This window comes from Marmota marmota, unplaced genomic scaffold, assembly GCF_001458135.2.
Source record: "Marmota marmota marmota unplaced genomic scaffold, marMar, whole genome shotgun sequence".
In the NCBI taxonomy this organism is placed as follows: domain Eukaryota; kingdom Metazoa; phylum Chordata; class Mammalia; order Rodentia; family Sciuridae; genus Marmota; species Marmota marmota.
The window spans coordinates 22,970,058-22,985,986 of record NW_026000153.1 but is presented as its reverse complement, the minus strand read 5'-3'; the positions used below and the strand labels follow the sequence as shown (position 1 = coordinate 22,985,986).

The 15,929-nt window shown below is 44.0% G+C and overlaps 1 protein-coding gene and 2 pseudogenes across 3 annotated transcripts; 2 read left to right on the top strand and 1 right to left on the bottom strand.

The window, feature by feature from the left end:
- Positions 1 to 807: 807 nt before the first annotated feature.
- LOC107146082 lies at positions 808 to 3,108 on the bottom strand (annotated as a pseudogene). Its single transcript, XR_007341642.1, has 3 exons — positions 3,072 to 3,108; positions 1,869 to 2,970; positions 808 to 1,833 (listed from the first exon to the last, which is right to left on the bottom strand). The product of XR_007341642.1 is annotated as a trifunctional enzyme subunit alpha, mitochondrial-like (transcript).
- A 1,032-nt stretch (positions 3,109 to 4,140) lies between these two features.
- Positions 4,141 to 7,885, top strand: LOC107146249 (tubulin beta-4B chain-like). 2 transcript variants are annotated; one of them, XM_048786591.1, is made up of 5 exons: positions 4,141 to 4,197; positions 4,904 to 5,012; positions 5,345 to 5,455; positions 6,555 to 6,646; positions 7,253 to 7,885. In XM_048786591.1, exons 1-5 carry the CDS (start codon positions 4,141 to 4,143, stop codon positions 7,616 to 7,618), a joined length of 735 nt encoding a protein of 244 aa, XP_048642548.1. In that variant the 3' UTR covers positions 7,619 to 7,885. The 2 variants fall into 2 exon arrangements, with proteins under 2 accessions (XP_048642548.1, XP_048642549.1); XM_048786592.1 differs by lacking the exon at positions 5,345 to 5,455 and having other exon boundaries at positions 6,555 to 7,885.
- A 4,052-nt stretch (positions 7,886 to 11,937) lies between these two features.
- LOC107146288 lies at positions 11,938 to 12,591 on the top strand (annotated as a pseudogene).
- The last annotated feature ends 3,338 nt before the right edge of the window (positions 12,592 to 15,929 follow it).

Genomic DNA, 15,929 nt, shown 5'->3' with positions numbered 1-15,929 from the left:
ACCTTTCTCATTTATTGATTCTAATTTTACTTCTTGTGCTTTAGGAGTCTTGTTAAGGAAGTCAGGTCCTAAGCTGACAAGGTGAAGATTTGGGCCTACTTTTTCTTTTATTTGACACAGGGTTTCTTTTCTAGTGCCTAAGACTTTGATCCACTTTCAGTTGAGTTTTGTGCAGGGTGAGAGAGTGAGGTTTAATTATATTTTGCTACATATAAATTTCTAGTTTTGCCAGCACCATTTTTGAAGAGGCCATCTTTTCTCCAATATATGTTTTGGGGTCCTTTGTCTAGTATGAGATAACTGTATTTATGTGGGTTTGTCTCTGTGTCTCCTATTCTTGTACCAAGTATTTTAAGTATTCTAGGGATGATTTGAAGTATACAAGAGGATATACATCATGTTTTAGTCAGCTTTTTTTTGTTGCTGTGATTAAAAGATTTGACCAGAATAATTTTAGGGAGAAAAAGTGTATTTGGGGGCTCACAGTTTCAGAGGTCTTGGTTCATAGGCAGCTGAGTCCATTCCTCAGGGTTCAAGGTGAGGCACGACATCATGATGGAAGAGCATGACAGAAGAAAGCAGCTCACATGATGATCAGAAATCAGAGAGACTCCACTTGCCAGATACAAAACATAGACACCAAAGCCACGCCCCAATACCCCACCTCCTCCAGCCACACTCCACCTGCCTTCAGTTACCAACTCACTGAATCCCATCAGGTGATTAATTTTCTGGTTGGGTTAAGGCTGTCATTACCCAAAAATTTCTCCTCTGAACCTTTTTTTTTTTTTAGGATGATAGTTTGGTTTTTATTGTTGTCCTGTGTTCGGCTCAGTACAGAAATGCTGTCACCACCATTGGCTATTGCTAGCTCGCTAGCTTTCCAGGAGGAACAGGCAACAAAGGTGGCTCCAGATGGCTCTTAGCTACTGATTTGGGCTTCAGGGTTTATAAAAGCAGCATAGTGGGTCCTACTTTCTGATATGAAGTACAAATTCTCATTCACAGTCAGATTTCACCAGGAAGGAGATGGTCAGAGCTGAAGTCACGTTAATTAAGGAGCAAACTCAAGGTCACACTTGGTCTTCCTTCTGCTTCCTGATACACCCAGATGGCACTGTAGAAGCAGTGCTGCTGGCATCTGGGCTAGTGTGTTGATGGAGCAAGGTGGGAGGAACTGCTCACTAGTAGAACTTCTTGCTGGGGTTGTTGGCAAGGTCAGTGAGCAGCTGGCATGGGATGAACTGTATTCCATAGGCAGCTTCATGCTTCTGGAGCTGGTCCACTATCTTCTGGTCATCATATAGATCCGTGAAACAGAAGGACCCTCCAAGATAAGGGAGGAAGCCTAGGCCAAAGACTGCTCCAATGTCTCCCTCTGCAGGTTTGGCAACATCCCTTCCTGTAGGCACATGACTACCTCATTCACAAATCTTGTCACCAATGGTACTGAATATCTTCATCAGAGGAGGCCTCAGGCTTTGCAGGAAGCCTCAGACTTGTAAAATTCTTATTCATGTCAGAATTCAAACTCTTATTCTTCGAGCCCTCCTCATGGATGTAAAAGCTCTTCCCAGACTTGCAACCCAGGAAGCCCTGGACACCATCTGTTTCAGCAGTTCTAGGCTTCTACCTCCAAACCGCTCCCCAAAGGCTTTGCCCTGATCTTCTGCCATATGTTTCACTATAACCACACCAACTTCATCTGCCAGGGTGGCAGCACCCATAGGAAAGCCAAAGCCTGTGGTCAGAGAATCCAGCTTCTTAAGATCAACTCCTTCCTGGAGGATTCATATGATTTCGATCATCATGGATATAAGACATGGATATAAGACATATAAGGTGTCTTGTATCCTTAAAATCTTAAGCCACATCCATCCTTAATCACAATGATGAACTTCCCCTGCTTAAGACCAGCTGCTACAGTACAAGTGGTTGTCTCCTTGGATGTTTTCTTGGTTGTGATGATCTCTAGTAGCTGCATCTTGACCACAGGAGAGAAGTAGTGCATGCCAATTACTTTCTCAGGTCTTTTGCTGACAGCAACAATTTCATTGATTGGGAGAGCAGAGGAGTTACTGGCAAAGACACAGTGAGCTACTTCCTTTAGCACTTTGTGCTTAACACCGAGGTCTTCAAAAACAGCTTCAATCACCACATCAGCCTTTTCAAAACCCTGGTAATCAAGCTGCCCAATCAAGTTGCTGAAGATGGAATCCTTTCAAATGATGTTACAGCTTTCTTCTTCACTTTGTCGTTCAATTCTTTGAACACTCATTGCTGTCTCTGGCCCACTCCAGCTATTGTAGTATCTTTAAGAAGGGTATTTAGCCCCTTGTCCATGGAGATTGGGTGATGGAAGCTCCCATTAACCCTGCACCAAGAATAGCTAAATGCTTAACATACTTCTATGGGGCTCCAAATTTATTTTTCTGGCGTAGGACTCGGCCATGGTAAAGTACCAACAAGGCCTTTGATTCTTTAGTCAATGCCAACTCTCCAAATTTCTGGTGATTCAGTAAGATAACCAGCATCACTTCTTTGTTCAAGTCCAGTTTTTATGACATCAATTATTTTCAGAGGGGCAAGATAAAGGCCTTTGGTCTGCTTTCACACTTCTTTTTCCATGATTTTGTAAATGTGTGGTCTAACAAATGGAAGAGTCATGGCATATGCTGTTGGTTTTTCAACCAATCCCTTGTATCTCTTAGGAGAGAGCTTCTTATCAACTAGTCCATTAGCAAAAGTAACTATAACCTCTTCGAGTTATTCAATTGTCCATTTTTCTGGAGCTTTTACTCCTGGTCCAGGGGTTCCACCAATTGGTCAAGTCCCATTTTCTTTGCTCTGTCTGCACGAATGTTTCTATGAGTTAGCATCATGTCAAATGCAGCAGGTACATCCACCATTTTGAGCAGCCTTTGGGTGCCTTCTGCTCTATTAGGATCCCCAGAAAGATTTCAGGGATACCTGAAATGTATACACATGGACCCTTCCACAACAGTGTAGCCCATCCTTTAAGCCATCAGAAAAGGTTTCTATGGATAAAAATACACACACTCTTCTCTCACCAGCTGGAAAAAAATTCTTCGCTTGAAAAAGGCTCATCTGGCCGATCACGGTGGCACATGTCGGTATTCCTGACGGCTCAAGAGGCTGAGGCAGGAGGATCAGCCTCAGCAACTTAGTGAGATCCTGTCTCACAATAAAAAGATAAAAAATGCTGTGGATATGGCTCAGTGGTTAAGTGCCCCTGGGTTCAACTCCTAGTACCAAAACAAATAAATAAATAAATAGGTTCATTTGAATAGAGAAGGCACATATAATCTCTCTACCTTGATGTCAACTGATTGGGAACTTTAATTATACCTGTAAAAATCCTTAACAGGAGTTCCTAGATGAGTGTTTGATTGAACAATTGGGAAAAGATGTGTGCACCTAGGTCGGGTGAATCTTGGGGCCATCTTACAATTTCACCTCACACACCTACTGTTTGGGAAAGAAAACATGGTCTTTGGAACTAGATGAACCTGTGTTTAGCATAGGGCAAGTAACTTAAAAGCTCATTTATTAGTAAGCACTGTGCTGTAGTGTGGAATAGGATGCAGGGGTGGTTGAAGGTGGAGGCGATGCCATGGAGAAGAGTATCAGTGGCACAAGCTGTCCAGTGGGGGCCCAGAAGTTTGTTCAATGGAAAAAGGGTAGAGAGTCTAGGAGATCAATCCCAGCCTGAGAGGAGGCACCAGGCACCTGCCTACATGCTGGGGGTACTCCCAGGTCTGGCTTCCTAAAGTACCAATAACCAAGACACCCAACTGAGCCCAGAGACTCCCCACGGGTAACTGGATTTTTTACTTCCACCTCTGATATAGACCAAATCAATATGGCAAGTATAATTCATATTCATGATGAGGGGATCACCTTGGGCTGTACAGAGGCAATTTTGCTCCTTCAACTCAAATCCCTTTCATCTGTAACTTCTCATTTCCCCGCCCACCACCATTACATCACCAGGGCTGGGTGGGTCCAGGATATAAAAGCAGAGCTGCTGGCCCAGGCAAGTCTCTGCTCAACCAAGTCGGGGCCTTCACCAGCTCTAAAGTGGCCTTCACCTGCACTCCTTCACTTGCTTTTGTCATCATGCGTGAAATTGTGCTTATCCAGGCAGGCCGATGCGGCAATCAGATCGGCGCCAAGGTGGGCACATTACTGGGGCGTGGACCCTGTGTGACACAGGCCGGGGCCAGGGGCCCCAAGGATGAGAGTGGAGTCGGGAGAAAACTGGGGTCACCAGCTGCCAGGTGCCATGGTGAGGCCACAGGGCAACACAACCTGCCACCGTGAATATGGTGATGCAGCTATGTGTGCCTTAAATCAATGCCTTTTAAATTACCCAGGGAAACACTTTTCCTCATGGTGGCCAGTTTCTTCCCCTGCCACTCAGATGCCCTCCCAGGATCCTGCCTATCAACATTCACCCATTGCCTGCCAGGGTTAGGATCCAGAGGCCAACATGTACATTCCTGGCATCAACCTTTGCTGGTAAAAGCTGCCTGGGGTTTGTGCCAGGAGTGGGGCCACTTGATCCTTGGTCCTGCTAGAACCCATCAGTAGGGATTCAGGGACATTCAAACCTGCCTGGAGGAACAGCCCCACTGTGTCCACTGCTTCCTACAAGAGGATCTGTATTGTTGCTTCCTTCTCTTCCAATGTCATTCCAGCCCTTCAGTCTGTGACCATATATGGCTCCTGTTCTGTGGATTTCCCAGCCACTAGGAAGAAATTGATATGAGAAATACAGGCCACAGCTCTGTGGTCTTAGTCTAGGATTCTTGACTGTCTGACCAAGGCATTCCAGTGACAGGATGCTGGGACATGGAGTGATTCTTTTTTTTCCTTTCAGTTTTGGGAGGTCATCAGTGATGAACATGGCATTGACCCCACTGGCAGTTATCATGGAGATAGTAACTTACAGCTGGAGAGAATCAATGTGTACTACAATGAAGCAGCTGGTGAGTATATTGGATATTAAACTTGCTTTCCGAATGATGACAGAGGAAATGTTCTAGGAGCATACAAATGACAAAGAAATGCATTTTTGTACATTAATATAAAATGCCAGCATAAAAAGATATACTTTATAGTTCCTGAATAGTTCTGTTTTTTGTTTTTTGTATTTTTTTTAAACATGACTAAGCAGGCTAAGCATTCTTTTTCTTTTTCCCTTTTGTCTCAAATATTGGAATCTTCTGTAATAAATCCTTCTGTGAGAACTATACAGAATTATGACCCTACCCACAATTCTTTGTCAAGCACAAATATAAGTCAGCTTTTGTTCCTATAGGCAACAAATATGTTCCTCGGGCCATCCTAGTGGACCTAGAGCCAGGAACAATGGACTCGGTGAGATCGGGACCATTCGGCCAGATATTCAAGCCAGACAACTTTGTGTTTGGTATGTCCTCATGGTCCATGGGACCATGACTCACCTTCTTCCTAACAGCCATACACTTCACAGTTCTCAGTGATCAGTGTGCAGGAGAGACTGTGTCCACAGATGGCCCCAGTCCTGGCCTAATCCCTTCCAGCCCGTGGGGGTGGGGGCATTTTTCTGGTCACTCTGGACAGCTCAGGGATTAATGCCAGAATCCATTCCAGCCTCTGAAGGGAAAGTCTCAAGAGCAAAAAAAGCTTCTAATGAGGCTCAACAGGCTACAGGTAACTTCAAAGCATCTGTTGAACTCACTTAATTACTGTTAGGCAATGAAGGCCAAAAGCACAGCATGTGAGCAAGATTTAGACAACTGCCTAGAGCCCCTTGCCCCTCTGATCACACTGTGCCATTCCTGTCTATTTGTACTTCATTAGAGTATTGAACCATTTTCCCTAGTTTGAGAAGCAGATGAATTTCGTTAAACATTTTCTCTTCCCTGCTTTTCTTACTTTAAGATGATTCCCAGCATTTTTGAGGGTCACTGATACAGAAGGTTTCATCTGTGTTTTCTACCAGTTGGTGGAGAGAGAGGGTGCAGACAGTCTTAGGAAACAAAAGCATCTCTAAAAGGTTATTTAGGATTAGTTGTTAGCACAAAGAGATCGGGCTGGATGCAAATTCATGGGTCATATCAGCCTTTTATTCAGGAACAGGACTATACCTATGGGAATGGACCCACTTTCCTGGTGGAAAATGAACCACTGAACAAAGGAGGGGACTGAGTTTATATAGGTCATGGGTGATTTGGTTAGCTTGTCAGTCTGGGCACTCAGGAATTTGAGTTTCAGGGTTGGGGGTCAGTGGCCAGCACCTGGAGAGGAGTTATTTTGGAAGAAAATAGTGTTTCCTAGAGATTATCATTCTAGGTTTAATGAGACACTTTCTCCCTTCCAGCATCTAGGAAGGATTTATTTTGGGAGAGATGAAAGTTATCAATGTATGGCCACACTATCTTGGGGTGTTTTATTTTCCAGTCCTAGTCCTACCTTCTCCACCGTGCAAATGACACCATTCAGAATTCTTGTATATTTGTGCCTAATATTCTCTTTTCCTCTGGTAGGCCAGAGTGGTGCAGGGAATAACTGGGCCAAGGGCCACTACACAGAGGGAGCCGAGCTGATGGACTCCGTGCTGGACATGGTGAGGAAGGAGGCAGAGAGCTGTGACTGTCTCCAGGGCTTCCAGCTGACCCACTCACTGGGGGGTGGCACTGGATCCGGCATGGGCACCCTGCTCATCAGCAATATCCGAGAGGAGTACCCAGACCGCATCATGAACACCTTCAGCGTCATGCCTTCGCCCAAGGTGTCGGACACAGTGGTGGAGCCCTACAATGCTACCCTCTCTGTCCACCAACTGGTAGAAAACACAGATGAAACCTTCTGCATCGACAACGAGGCCCTGTATGACATCCATTTCCGCACCCTGAAACTGCCCACCCCCACTTACGGGGACCTCAATCACCTGGTGTCGGCCACCATGAGCGGGGTCACCACGTGCCTGCGCTTCCCGGGCCAGCTGAACGCAGACCTGCGCAAGCTGGCCGTGAACATGGTGCCCTTTCCACGCCTGCACTTCTTCATGCCCGGTTTCTCGCCCCTGACCAGCCGGGGCAGCATGCAGTACCGCGCCCTGACGGTGCCCGAGCTCACCCAGCAGATGTTTGACTCCAAGAACATGATGGCCGCGTGCGACCCCCGCCAGGGTCGCTACCTGGCAGTGGCTGCCATCTTCCGAGGCCGCATGTCCATGAAGGAGGTGGACGAGCAGATGTTCAACGTACAGAACAAGAACAGCAGCTACTTTGTGGATTGGATCCCCCACAACGTGAAGACGGCCATGTGTGACATCCCGCCGCGGGGCCTCAAGATGTCAGCCACCTTCATCGGCAACAACACGGCCATCCAGGAGCTCTTCAAGCGCATCTCTGAGCAGTTCACGGCTATGTTCCGGCGCAAGGCCTTCCTGCACTGGTACACGGGTGAGGGCATGGACGAGATGGAGTTCACCCAGGCCGAGAGTAACCTGAACGACCTGGTCTCCGAGTACCAGCAGTATCAGGAGGCCACCACCGAGGAACTGGGAGAGTTTGAGGAGGAAGAAGAAGAGCAGGTAGCAGTTTAGGAACTTTTCAATTTCCTTGGTAAAATTCTTATCCTCCTGCGCCTTTCTGCTTGGAAACTTAAGCTTCTCAGGTGGGTCTGTCACAAGTTCACTGTTGATGAGAATGTGGATCTCCCCTCAGTATGACTGTATTGTTTCTTCAACGATCTATACTAATAATTCATGTGGTCCACACTCTCCACATTTTTGTTCTCACTCTTCCTGAGATAGAAGTTTTAGGATTTCATCTTTCAGCAGTATAGGTTTTCTGCTTCAATGCTTTGAGAAGTATTCTTGTTCCTTTAGTAAAGAGATGCAAGTGCATGGTTTTTTTTTTAATCTCTTTCCCAAAGTATTAAAATAAAGATAATTCTCAAAAGTTATTGGGGAATGATGCCATTCCAGAATCGCTGTGAGTCTGTAGAATCAAGGCCTTAGGTAAGGACTTCTATTTATCTACTTCCCTTTGAACAATGTGATAAATACAAATAAAAACAAGCGCCACTTTACCTGTCAGATAAACCATATACTATAAATTGTAGATGTTCTAAAAAAGCAGCCAGGGACATGACAGAGTTCCACCTAAAATTTGTTTGAAAGTTATGGCAGGAATTTAGGACAGTGATAGAAACTAACAATTTAACATTTAAAAAAATAATAATGACATCTTTCTAGCTATTAAAACCAAAGGCTGCTTTCAATATGTCATTATTCCTGATTGACTAGGATCCCATTTTTGAGAGGGTAGGAAGCTGGGAAGGCAGATGAACTGTAGTATGCTGTAAGGGAGGGAGATTCTGAAGCTCTAGTGTGTGATGGTAATAGGCAGCAATATAATCAACACTGTGCTAAGGAAACACTAAGGCATGAAATATTTTATAGGCAGTTTCATTGTAGGTAGTTTTCTGCAAACTTGTTGAATCAAAAATGTAAGTGCAGGTTATTTGCCTTCTGGCATCAGATGAAACCTTTCAAAGAAAAGCTTAATTAGGAGCTGGGTTTGTGGCTTGGTGGTAGAACACTTACCTCGCACATGTGAGGCCCTGTGTTCAATTCTCAGCACCACACCAGTCAATAAGTAAAGGTATTGTGTCCATCTACAACTAAAAATATTTTTTTAAATTTTTTTTTAGAGAGAGAGAGAGAATTTTTTAATATTTATTTTTTAGTTTTCGGCGGACACAACATCTTTGTTTGTATGTGGTGCTGAGGATCGAACCCGGGCCGCACGCATGCCAGGCTAGCGCGCTACTGCTTGAGCCACATCCCCAGCCCCTAAAAATATTTTTTAAGTTATCTTAAATTAAAAAAAAAACTTCATTAATGACACACCTTTGGAAAACTCCTTTCCCTCCCCAATATTTTATGAAAATCTAAGTGGAAAACTGCCACATTTTCCCCACAACTGCTACTAGGGAGACATGTTTATGTTCATGGAAAGTTTATACTGCTGCCTTACATAAGGGTGAACCTCCTGGAGGTTCTGACCACCCTGGAGGTTGATGGTAGGTAAATCATTAACAGTGGTACATATTGCATTTGAAACTACATTAGGGAACAATTCGGTAAACAGAGTAGGGGAGGTAATTTGTTGGATGATTTTTCTGAAATATTTTTATTACATGTTGATGAACCTTTATTTATATAGGGTGCTGAGAATCGAACCCAGTGCCTCACACAGGCTAGGCAGGTGCTGTACCACTGAGCTACAACTTCAGTTCTGATTTGGTGGATACTTAAAAAAAAAAAAAAAAGCCAGCTCAGCTAGGAATGTGGGAGGAACACTTGCCTAGCGGGAGCTCTTGTAATTGCCAGTTTTTCCTTCCAAGGTCATGCAAAACTGCTCACTCTTAACACCCCCATTTTAATCAGGTGTTAATGGGGCGGGGAGTTTAGTTTTCATTCTTCTTTTAGAAAGCTGCAAGCTCCTTCCAGCTGGTAAAGCTGGCAGAGAACATGACCAAGCTTTATACATCCAGGCATTTGGGGGTGAGGGATGGACATCTCAATGAGAAGTTCCTTTTCTCAAATGCAATCATGTCTCAAGCTGTAGAAATAAAAGTGATGCAGCTTGGCATGGAATGCTTCTGCTGGGCTCACTGGACGGTTGTTCACCATGGTGTCTATAAAACAAAGCCTTCTCCAATCTGTTGCAATCCTAGGAATCTGGCTGGAGCCTTCTGACTGAAGTGAAAGCTTTCTTTCCATAACAGCTGCATATAAACTGGTGCTGCCATCTGTGTGTTAAATCTGTGTGTTCTGTTGGGGTAGGACATGGCTGGTCTCACCAGGATGGACTATCCTGGCAGGTTCTATCATCTCTCTAAGCCACTGTTACTCATCTGCAAAATGGGAGCAATCATAGTTTCTTCATGATTCTTTCCCACGGGATTATTCTGAGGACTAAATGAGATGTTGTATGTCAGGTAAACACCATACAGTCTGTCTTAGACACATAACACCAATTATATTGCACCTTATGAAAGCCCTTATGAATATCAGCTATTTTTATTACAAATTATAATAATATGAAAGTCTTCATGAAGATTTTACTTGCTTCTAGCATAATGAAGAAGTGTTCTGACTCAGGAGCAGAATTTATTTACCCTTGTTGACTGACACAAAATCCAATTGGTAGATTATTAAGAGAGGTTTTGCAATATGTGGGTAAGATTTGTCTAGAAAGGGTCAGACTCCCCTCTTTTTGGTTCTTTATCAAGCAATTGCTTTTATAAGTGCTGCATAATTCTGTTTGATGTTCATCATGAGCAAAGTCTTATGCTGACTGCTTTCTTTTCAAAGAAAAAAAAAGTAAAAATTTAAAGCAGCTCCTTGGAGGAGTAGGATGGCCAGCAGTGGGAAAAGTCACCAGGGCATTATAAAAGGGGAGGGCAAACTCACCACCCCCCAGGCAAGAAGATGGTCTAGAAGTGGAAGCTGGAAGAGTCATCCTTCCTTCACTGTCTACCTCCAAGTCACCTGGCTTCCCTTTTCTTCACATATGAAAAGACACCTTGACCTTTCTCGCCTGGGTCCATTCATGTCACTCCAACTAGTGGTATAGCTCTCACATTGGCCTGCCCTAATAGGCAAGGTCCATCTTAGCACTGGTGGTCAGCCTTCAAGAGCCAAGGAAGCTGCAGAAAGAGGCCATTACCTCCCTTTTGTGACCCAGAAAAAGGACATTGTCTAGTTCACTGCCAGTCTGGCAACATGTCCTCCAGTAAACCCACCAAAAGTCCAAGACCTCTGCGGAAAGGAGCATGCCCCCATCAGCCCTCCCCTGCTGTGATGGTTAACTTTGTGTCCATTTGAATGGGCCTCATAGTGCCCAAATATTGGGTCAAATACTGTTCTGGCTGTATCTGAATGTGTTTGGGGATGATATTAGCATTTGAATCCATAGACTGAGTCAAGAAATTACTCTCCTTAATGTGAGTGGGCCTTACCCAATCTGTAGAAGGCCAGAATAGAATAAAAAGGTCCAGTAAGAATTCCTTCTGCCTGATGGCCATCCACCTGGGACATCAACTTTTTTCTGCCTTTGAACTTAGTCTAAAACATTGAGTCTTCCTAGGTCTTGAGTTTGCCAGCTCCAGGGTCAACTACACAATTGCCTCTTCTGGTCCTCTATCCTTTGAACTCAGACTAGACTCCACAATTGGCTCTCCTGGGTCTCCAGCTCTATGATTCACACTGTAAAAATTGGGATTTGTCAGCTTCCCTAACTGCATGAGCCAAGTGCTTATGATAAATCCCTTTCCACATACACACACAACCTACTGGTTCTGGTTCCCTAAATAACTCTAACATACTCAATTACCTCCACTATAATGGTTCTGAAGGTTGGGACAGAGGGACAGCCTGCCCCTGATCTAATAATGTCAAGCAATGCACTGATGTCTCCTGAGGCACCTGTCACCTGTACCCACATCAGCATTCCATCCCCCCAAAATGGCATTTTTTTTCTTTTTTTTTTCTTTTGTCTTCAATGTACCAATGCCTCTTCATGAAAGCTTCTAAAATGAGACTTTGGTGCGGGCTCCAGTGGCTCATGCCCCATTGGTCAACTTAGGGAGGCCACAGGACCAAGGAGTGAGGGTGGTAGGTGGGCACAGCAGGTGAGGCAAGGGCCCTCAGTGGGGCCTCAGCAGGGCCAGAGGTCCAGGGCGGGGGGTCACCTGGCTTTGGTGGGCTGAGGGGCGGGGTCACAGGCCATTGGGATGCAGGAGGCCTGGGCCTTCACGAGAAGCTCTGCTTGCTACTAGGCCCCCCACCTGGCCACTCCATGAGGATGTGGCAGCAGCGACAGCAAGGCCATGGCAGGGAGGCCCCAGAGGATGGAGGAGTAGAAGGAGGAGGGCAAGGCAGAGACCCAGGAGCACTGGCCCAAGCATGGTTTTTCAAGTGGGCGCAGCAGTGCCTGGCCCTGGCCCAGCAAGGCTAGCAGCTGCAGGAGGAGGCAGTGGCCACCCTGCAGCCTGAGCACAGGCAGCACAAGCTGTGGCACCTCTTCCAGAACTCGGCCACTGCGGTGGCCCAGCTCTAATAATATTGAGTGTGTTAGCAGCCAGCACTTTGTTTCTGGGTCCCCTCCTGAAACGCAACTGCCACCCTCACCAGCCTCTACAAAGAAAAGTGTGGAGACCCACAGTGAAGTTTTGATACTGGAATTCAGATTGGCTATCAGCAGAGCAGTAGGATGTGCTGGCTTGGTTTAAAAATACCCAACTATTTCTAGAGAAGATTTGATCAGCTTCCTAATGTGGAAAGGTTCCTCCATCATGAAACTCAAGAGCTTCCCCAAGACTGTCTGGAGTGTGCCCTATCCAAGCTACTTCAATGGAAACTGGCTCATCTCTAGAGACTCATTTGCAACCCTTCTGGGAACCCATAGCTCTACATGGTAAAGCTGATTCAACATATTTCTTTGGAAAAAAATTGTTAAAAGTGTGCCTGTGGACCCATTTTCACATTTAGGTTTAGGTCCAGATTTTTTTTTTTTTTTTGTCTATTAGAGTAAACACTTGCTCCAGAAGTGTTGAAATAGAAGGTAAGTTAAGAACTGAACAAGAAATATTTGATGTCAGGTAGCCTGTCCTAAAACTGTTTTTAGAAAGTGAGTTTGAACTTACTGGTGTAATAACAATCTTTTTTCAACATTGACTAGAATTTCTTGCTAGATACTTTTATGTTGTACCTGTTTTCTTACTCTCTTGAGTCAGGGGAAGTTCTTATGTCTTAGAATTGTGTTCTGTTTATCGTTGCTTGGAGATCCCGGTCCATGCAAGCAAGTACAGCAGGTAATTGTTGGGTTAGTTCCCCTGGGAACGGAGAATTGCCTTTGACACCCTTCATTATCTAGGGTGTTGTAGAGGATGAAAGTTGATGACCCAAGTGAGAGAGAACAGATGGAAGAGTCATCGATTTTCCTCCTGCCTGTTGTCCCTCAGATCCTCCTTGCTTTGAGAGTCAGGATTGCCAGAGGTGCACCTAGTAGACAGGTCTATCACTACCTCACCCAACCAGATCTGTCATCAAAAGGCATTCTTGGTTAAGGGGCTTAGTGTCACTGGAGAAGCCTGGGCAATGCAGTCAGTGATAGATAAGTCTATTGATTACTGCTGTCTAATGTAGACTTCCATAGACAACTGGAGACTTACCACCTGTACCATATCAGGTTAAAAACTACTACCCCCAAACAAGCAGCAAAGTAATAAGACTTGGTTGAAGTCAAGATGAAAACCTGGATCACAAACGGATGACTAAGCAGGTAAAGGTAACTAGTGAGTTAGATCAGGAGACCTGTTAAAAGTTAACATTTCTGGGCCAGAGAAGAGGTCTTCTAAAACAACACTAACCTGCTCATAAAAAGAATGGGATATATACAGAGTCTTCTAGAGCACTGCAACTTTAATTCCTGCACAGAGTCTCTTTGACAAATCTTGATTCTTTCCTATACCCTTAACCAGAACCTAGAGTTGGAAAAAGTATTTAGTTGTTGACTTTTTCCTGATTGCAAGTTTCTTTATGGTAAGTTAAAATCAAAACCACTTCTTGCAGGAAAGCCCATGTCATATGGATGCAGTCTTAAGACCAGACACTATTTCTTACATATTAGATCAGTTAGGCTGTTCAGAACATTTAGAGTTCAGGCAAAAATGAGATGGACCTGTTCCTACAGAATTAGTTTCACACTTCTCCTTAAGTTTGGGGAAAAAACAGCAATGAGTTGTACATAGTTTGTCAGATTAATTTTATTGCATGAGATACTATGTGATGGAGTTGTCTCTCCTGGCATTCTGATTTTCATCAAGTGGATTGATGACTCATTTCATTCTTAAAGGATGCTTTTCTGTATTATACTACTGTCCTGTAGAAGATAGTTTTAAGAAAAATAAGCCACTCTTGCTATAGAACCTTAATGCATCAATGTGCATGGCACAAAGGATGAGCTTAGCCATCCTTGAAAAGCTGCTATGCTCCTGCTCCCATTACACACATCCTATGGTTTACTACTTTTGGAACTTTAGGAATTTTTAGTGATGATAAGGTTGTAAAAAGGACTGTTTATAATTTTGACCTATGTGGAAGTTGTTAGGGTTTTACAAAGCTTAAATGTAAAACTGTGTGTAGGAAAGTAATTTTTCCCTACAATAAATTTGTAATGTAACACACGCACACGCGCGCGCACACACACACACACACACGCATACACAATACCTCCAAAATATTTTGTGATGCTAGGTCTCATCATCTCATTTTAAAAGGAAAGAGGAATAGAAATGTTATGTGCAGTGCCAAGCGCACACAGTTAATGACCAGGCCAGCAAACAAACCCAGGTCCATCTGAGTACCCTGCTATTGCTCCTAGCTCCCATTGCCATGAATGTCACTCAGCAGTCCAAAATACCAACTCTAGCCACCAGCCAAGGCTCCATTTCCCACATCTCCTTTTCATTGACATGAACCCAAAGTGTCAGCTGCATACATAGATTCTACTCCTTGGTTCTCTCCTGTCTGGTCTGACTTTCTGACCTAGCCCCAGAACATTCACTTGAATCATCAGTAACTTTGCCATCTACAGAATCAGCCCCTCTGTGTACATTTTGCTTTTGCTTTCTCTTTCTTTAAACATGCATTCATCTTTTAGGAATTTAGCTCTCAGGATCCTATCCCACCACTGCAGCTTCCTATGCCCTATCTATCCTAATCCCGGAATCCAATGGGTGCCAATTCTGTTCAACATGAATTCTCTGAGAGCAAGCCAGGGCCCTACCTATAACCCTAACACTAACCCTAACCTAAACCTAACCCCTAACTATAAACATAAATGTAACTCAACCCCAATCAAACCCTGACCTTAACCCCTAAATCCAAAGAAACCCCAACCCAACCACTAACCCCTAATGTTAACAATGACCATGACTGCAGCTTCACCCAAAACTGAACCCATTCTCGGCATTATAACCATAACCTCTAATCACTAATCCTAACCAATAGTGTATGTTTTATAACAAAAAACAATGGTATACTAAACCCTCATCTTCACATGATTCCTAATCTTTAACACTAATCTAACCCCAACAGCAACCCACAACCTTAATCATAATCCCAAAACAAACCCAAACCTAACTCTAACCATTATGCATTAAAAAATAACAGTAACCCTAACTCTAACACTCCTTCCAGCCCTAAAGTTAACCTCTGACTGTCAGCACTATCCCTAACTGTAACCCTAGTCATATCCCTGACCTAACCCTAACTCAGGTCCTATCTTCTACATTCTTATCCCTCGTCTCTACTTTTCAATCCCTAAAGTGCTCATCCCTAAATTCCTAATATCTCAGTCCCCCTAATACTAATTCCACCCTCAAACCAACCCCAATCTAATACCAAGCCAGACATGATATCACAAGAACAGAAAACTGCAGAATATGACCCCTTTAAATATAAATGGACATCATTTGCAATGATATAGCAAAATGAAACTGGCAGCATACCGAAAGCATTATATGCAGTGACCACAAGATTTATGCCCCCAAATAAAGGAGGGTTTATCATTAAAAAAGCCAGCTATGTCATCAACACACCATATTAATACAATGAAGGAAAACACCACATGATCATTTCATTCATTATAGAAAGAGCTTTACACAAAACCCAATACCTTTCCGTGACAAAACACCCTATATACCAGGAATAGTAGGCAATTTCCTCAACATGATAAAAAGCATTTCTGCAAATACCAGAGTAAACATCATACTCCATGGTCCTCACTGAAAGCTTTACACTTGAGATGAAAACAGGCCCAGGTGTGTACTTTCACACT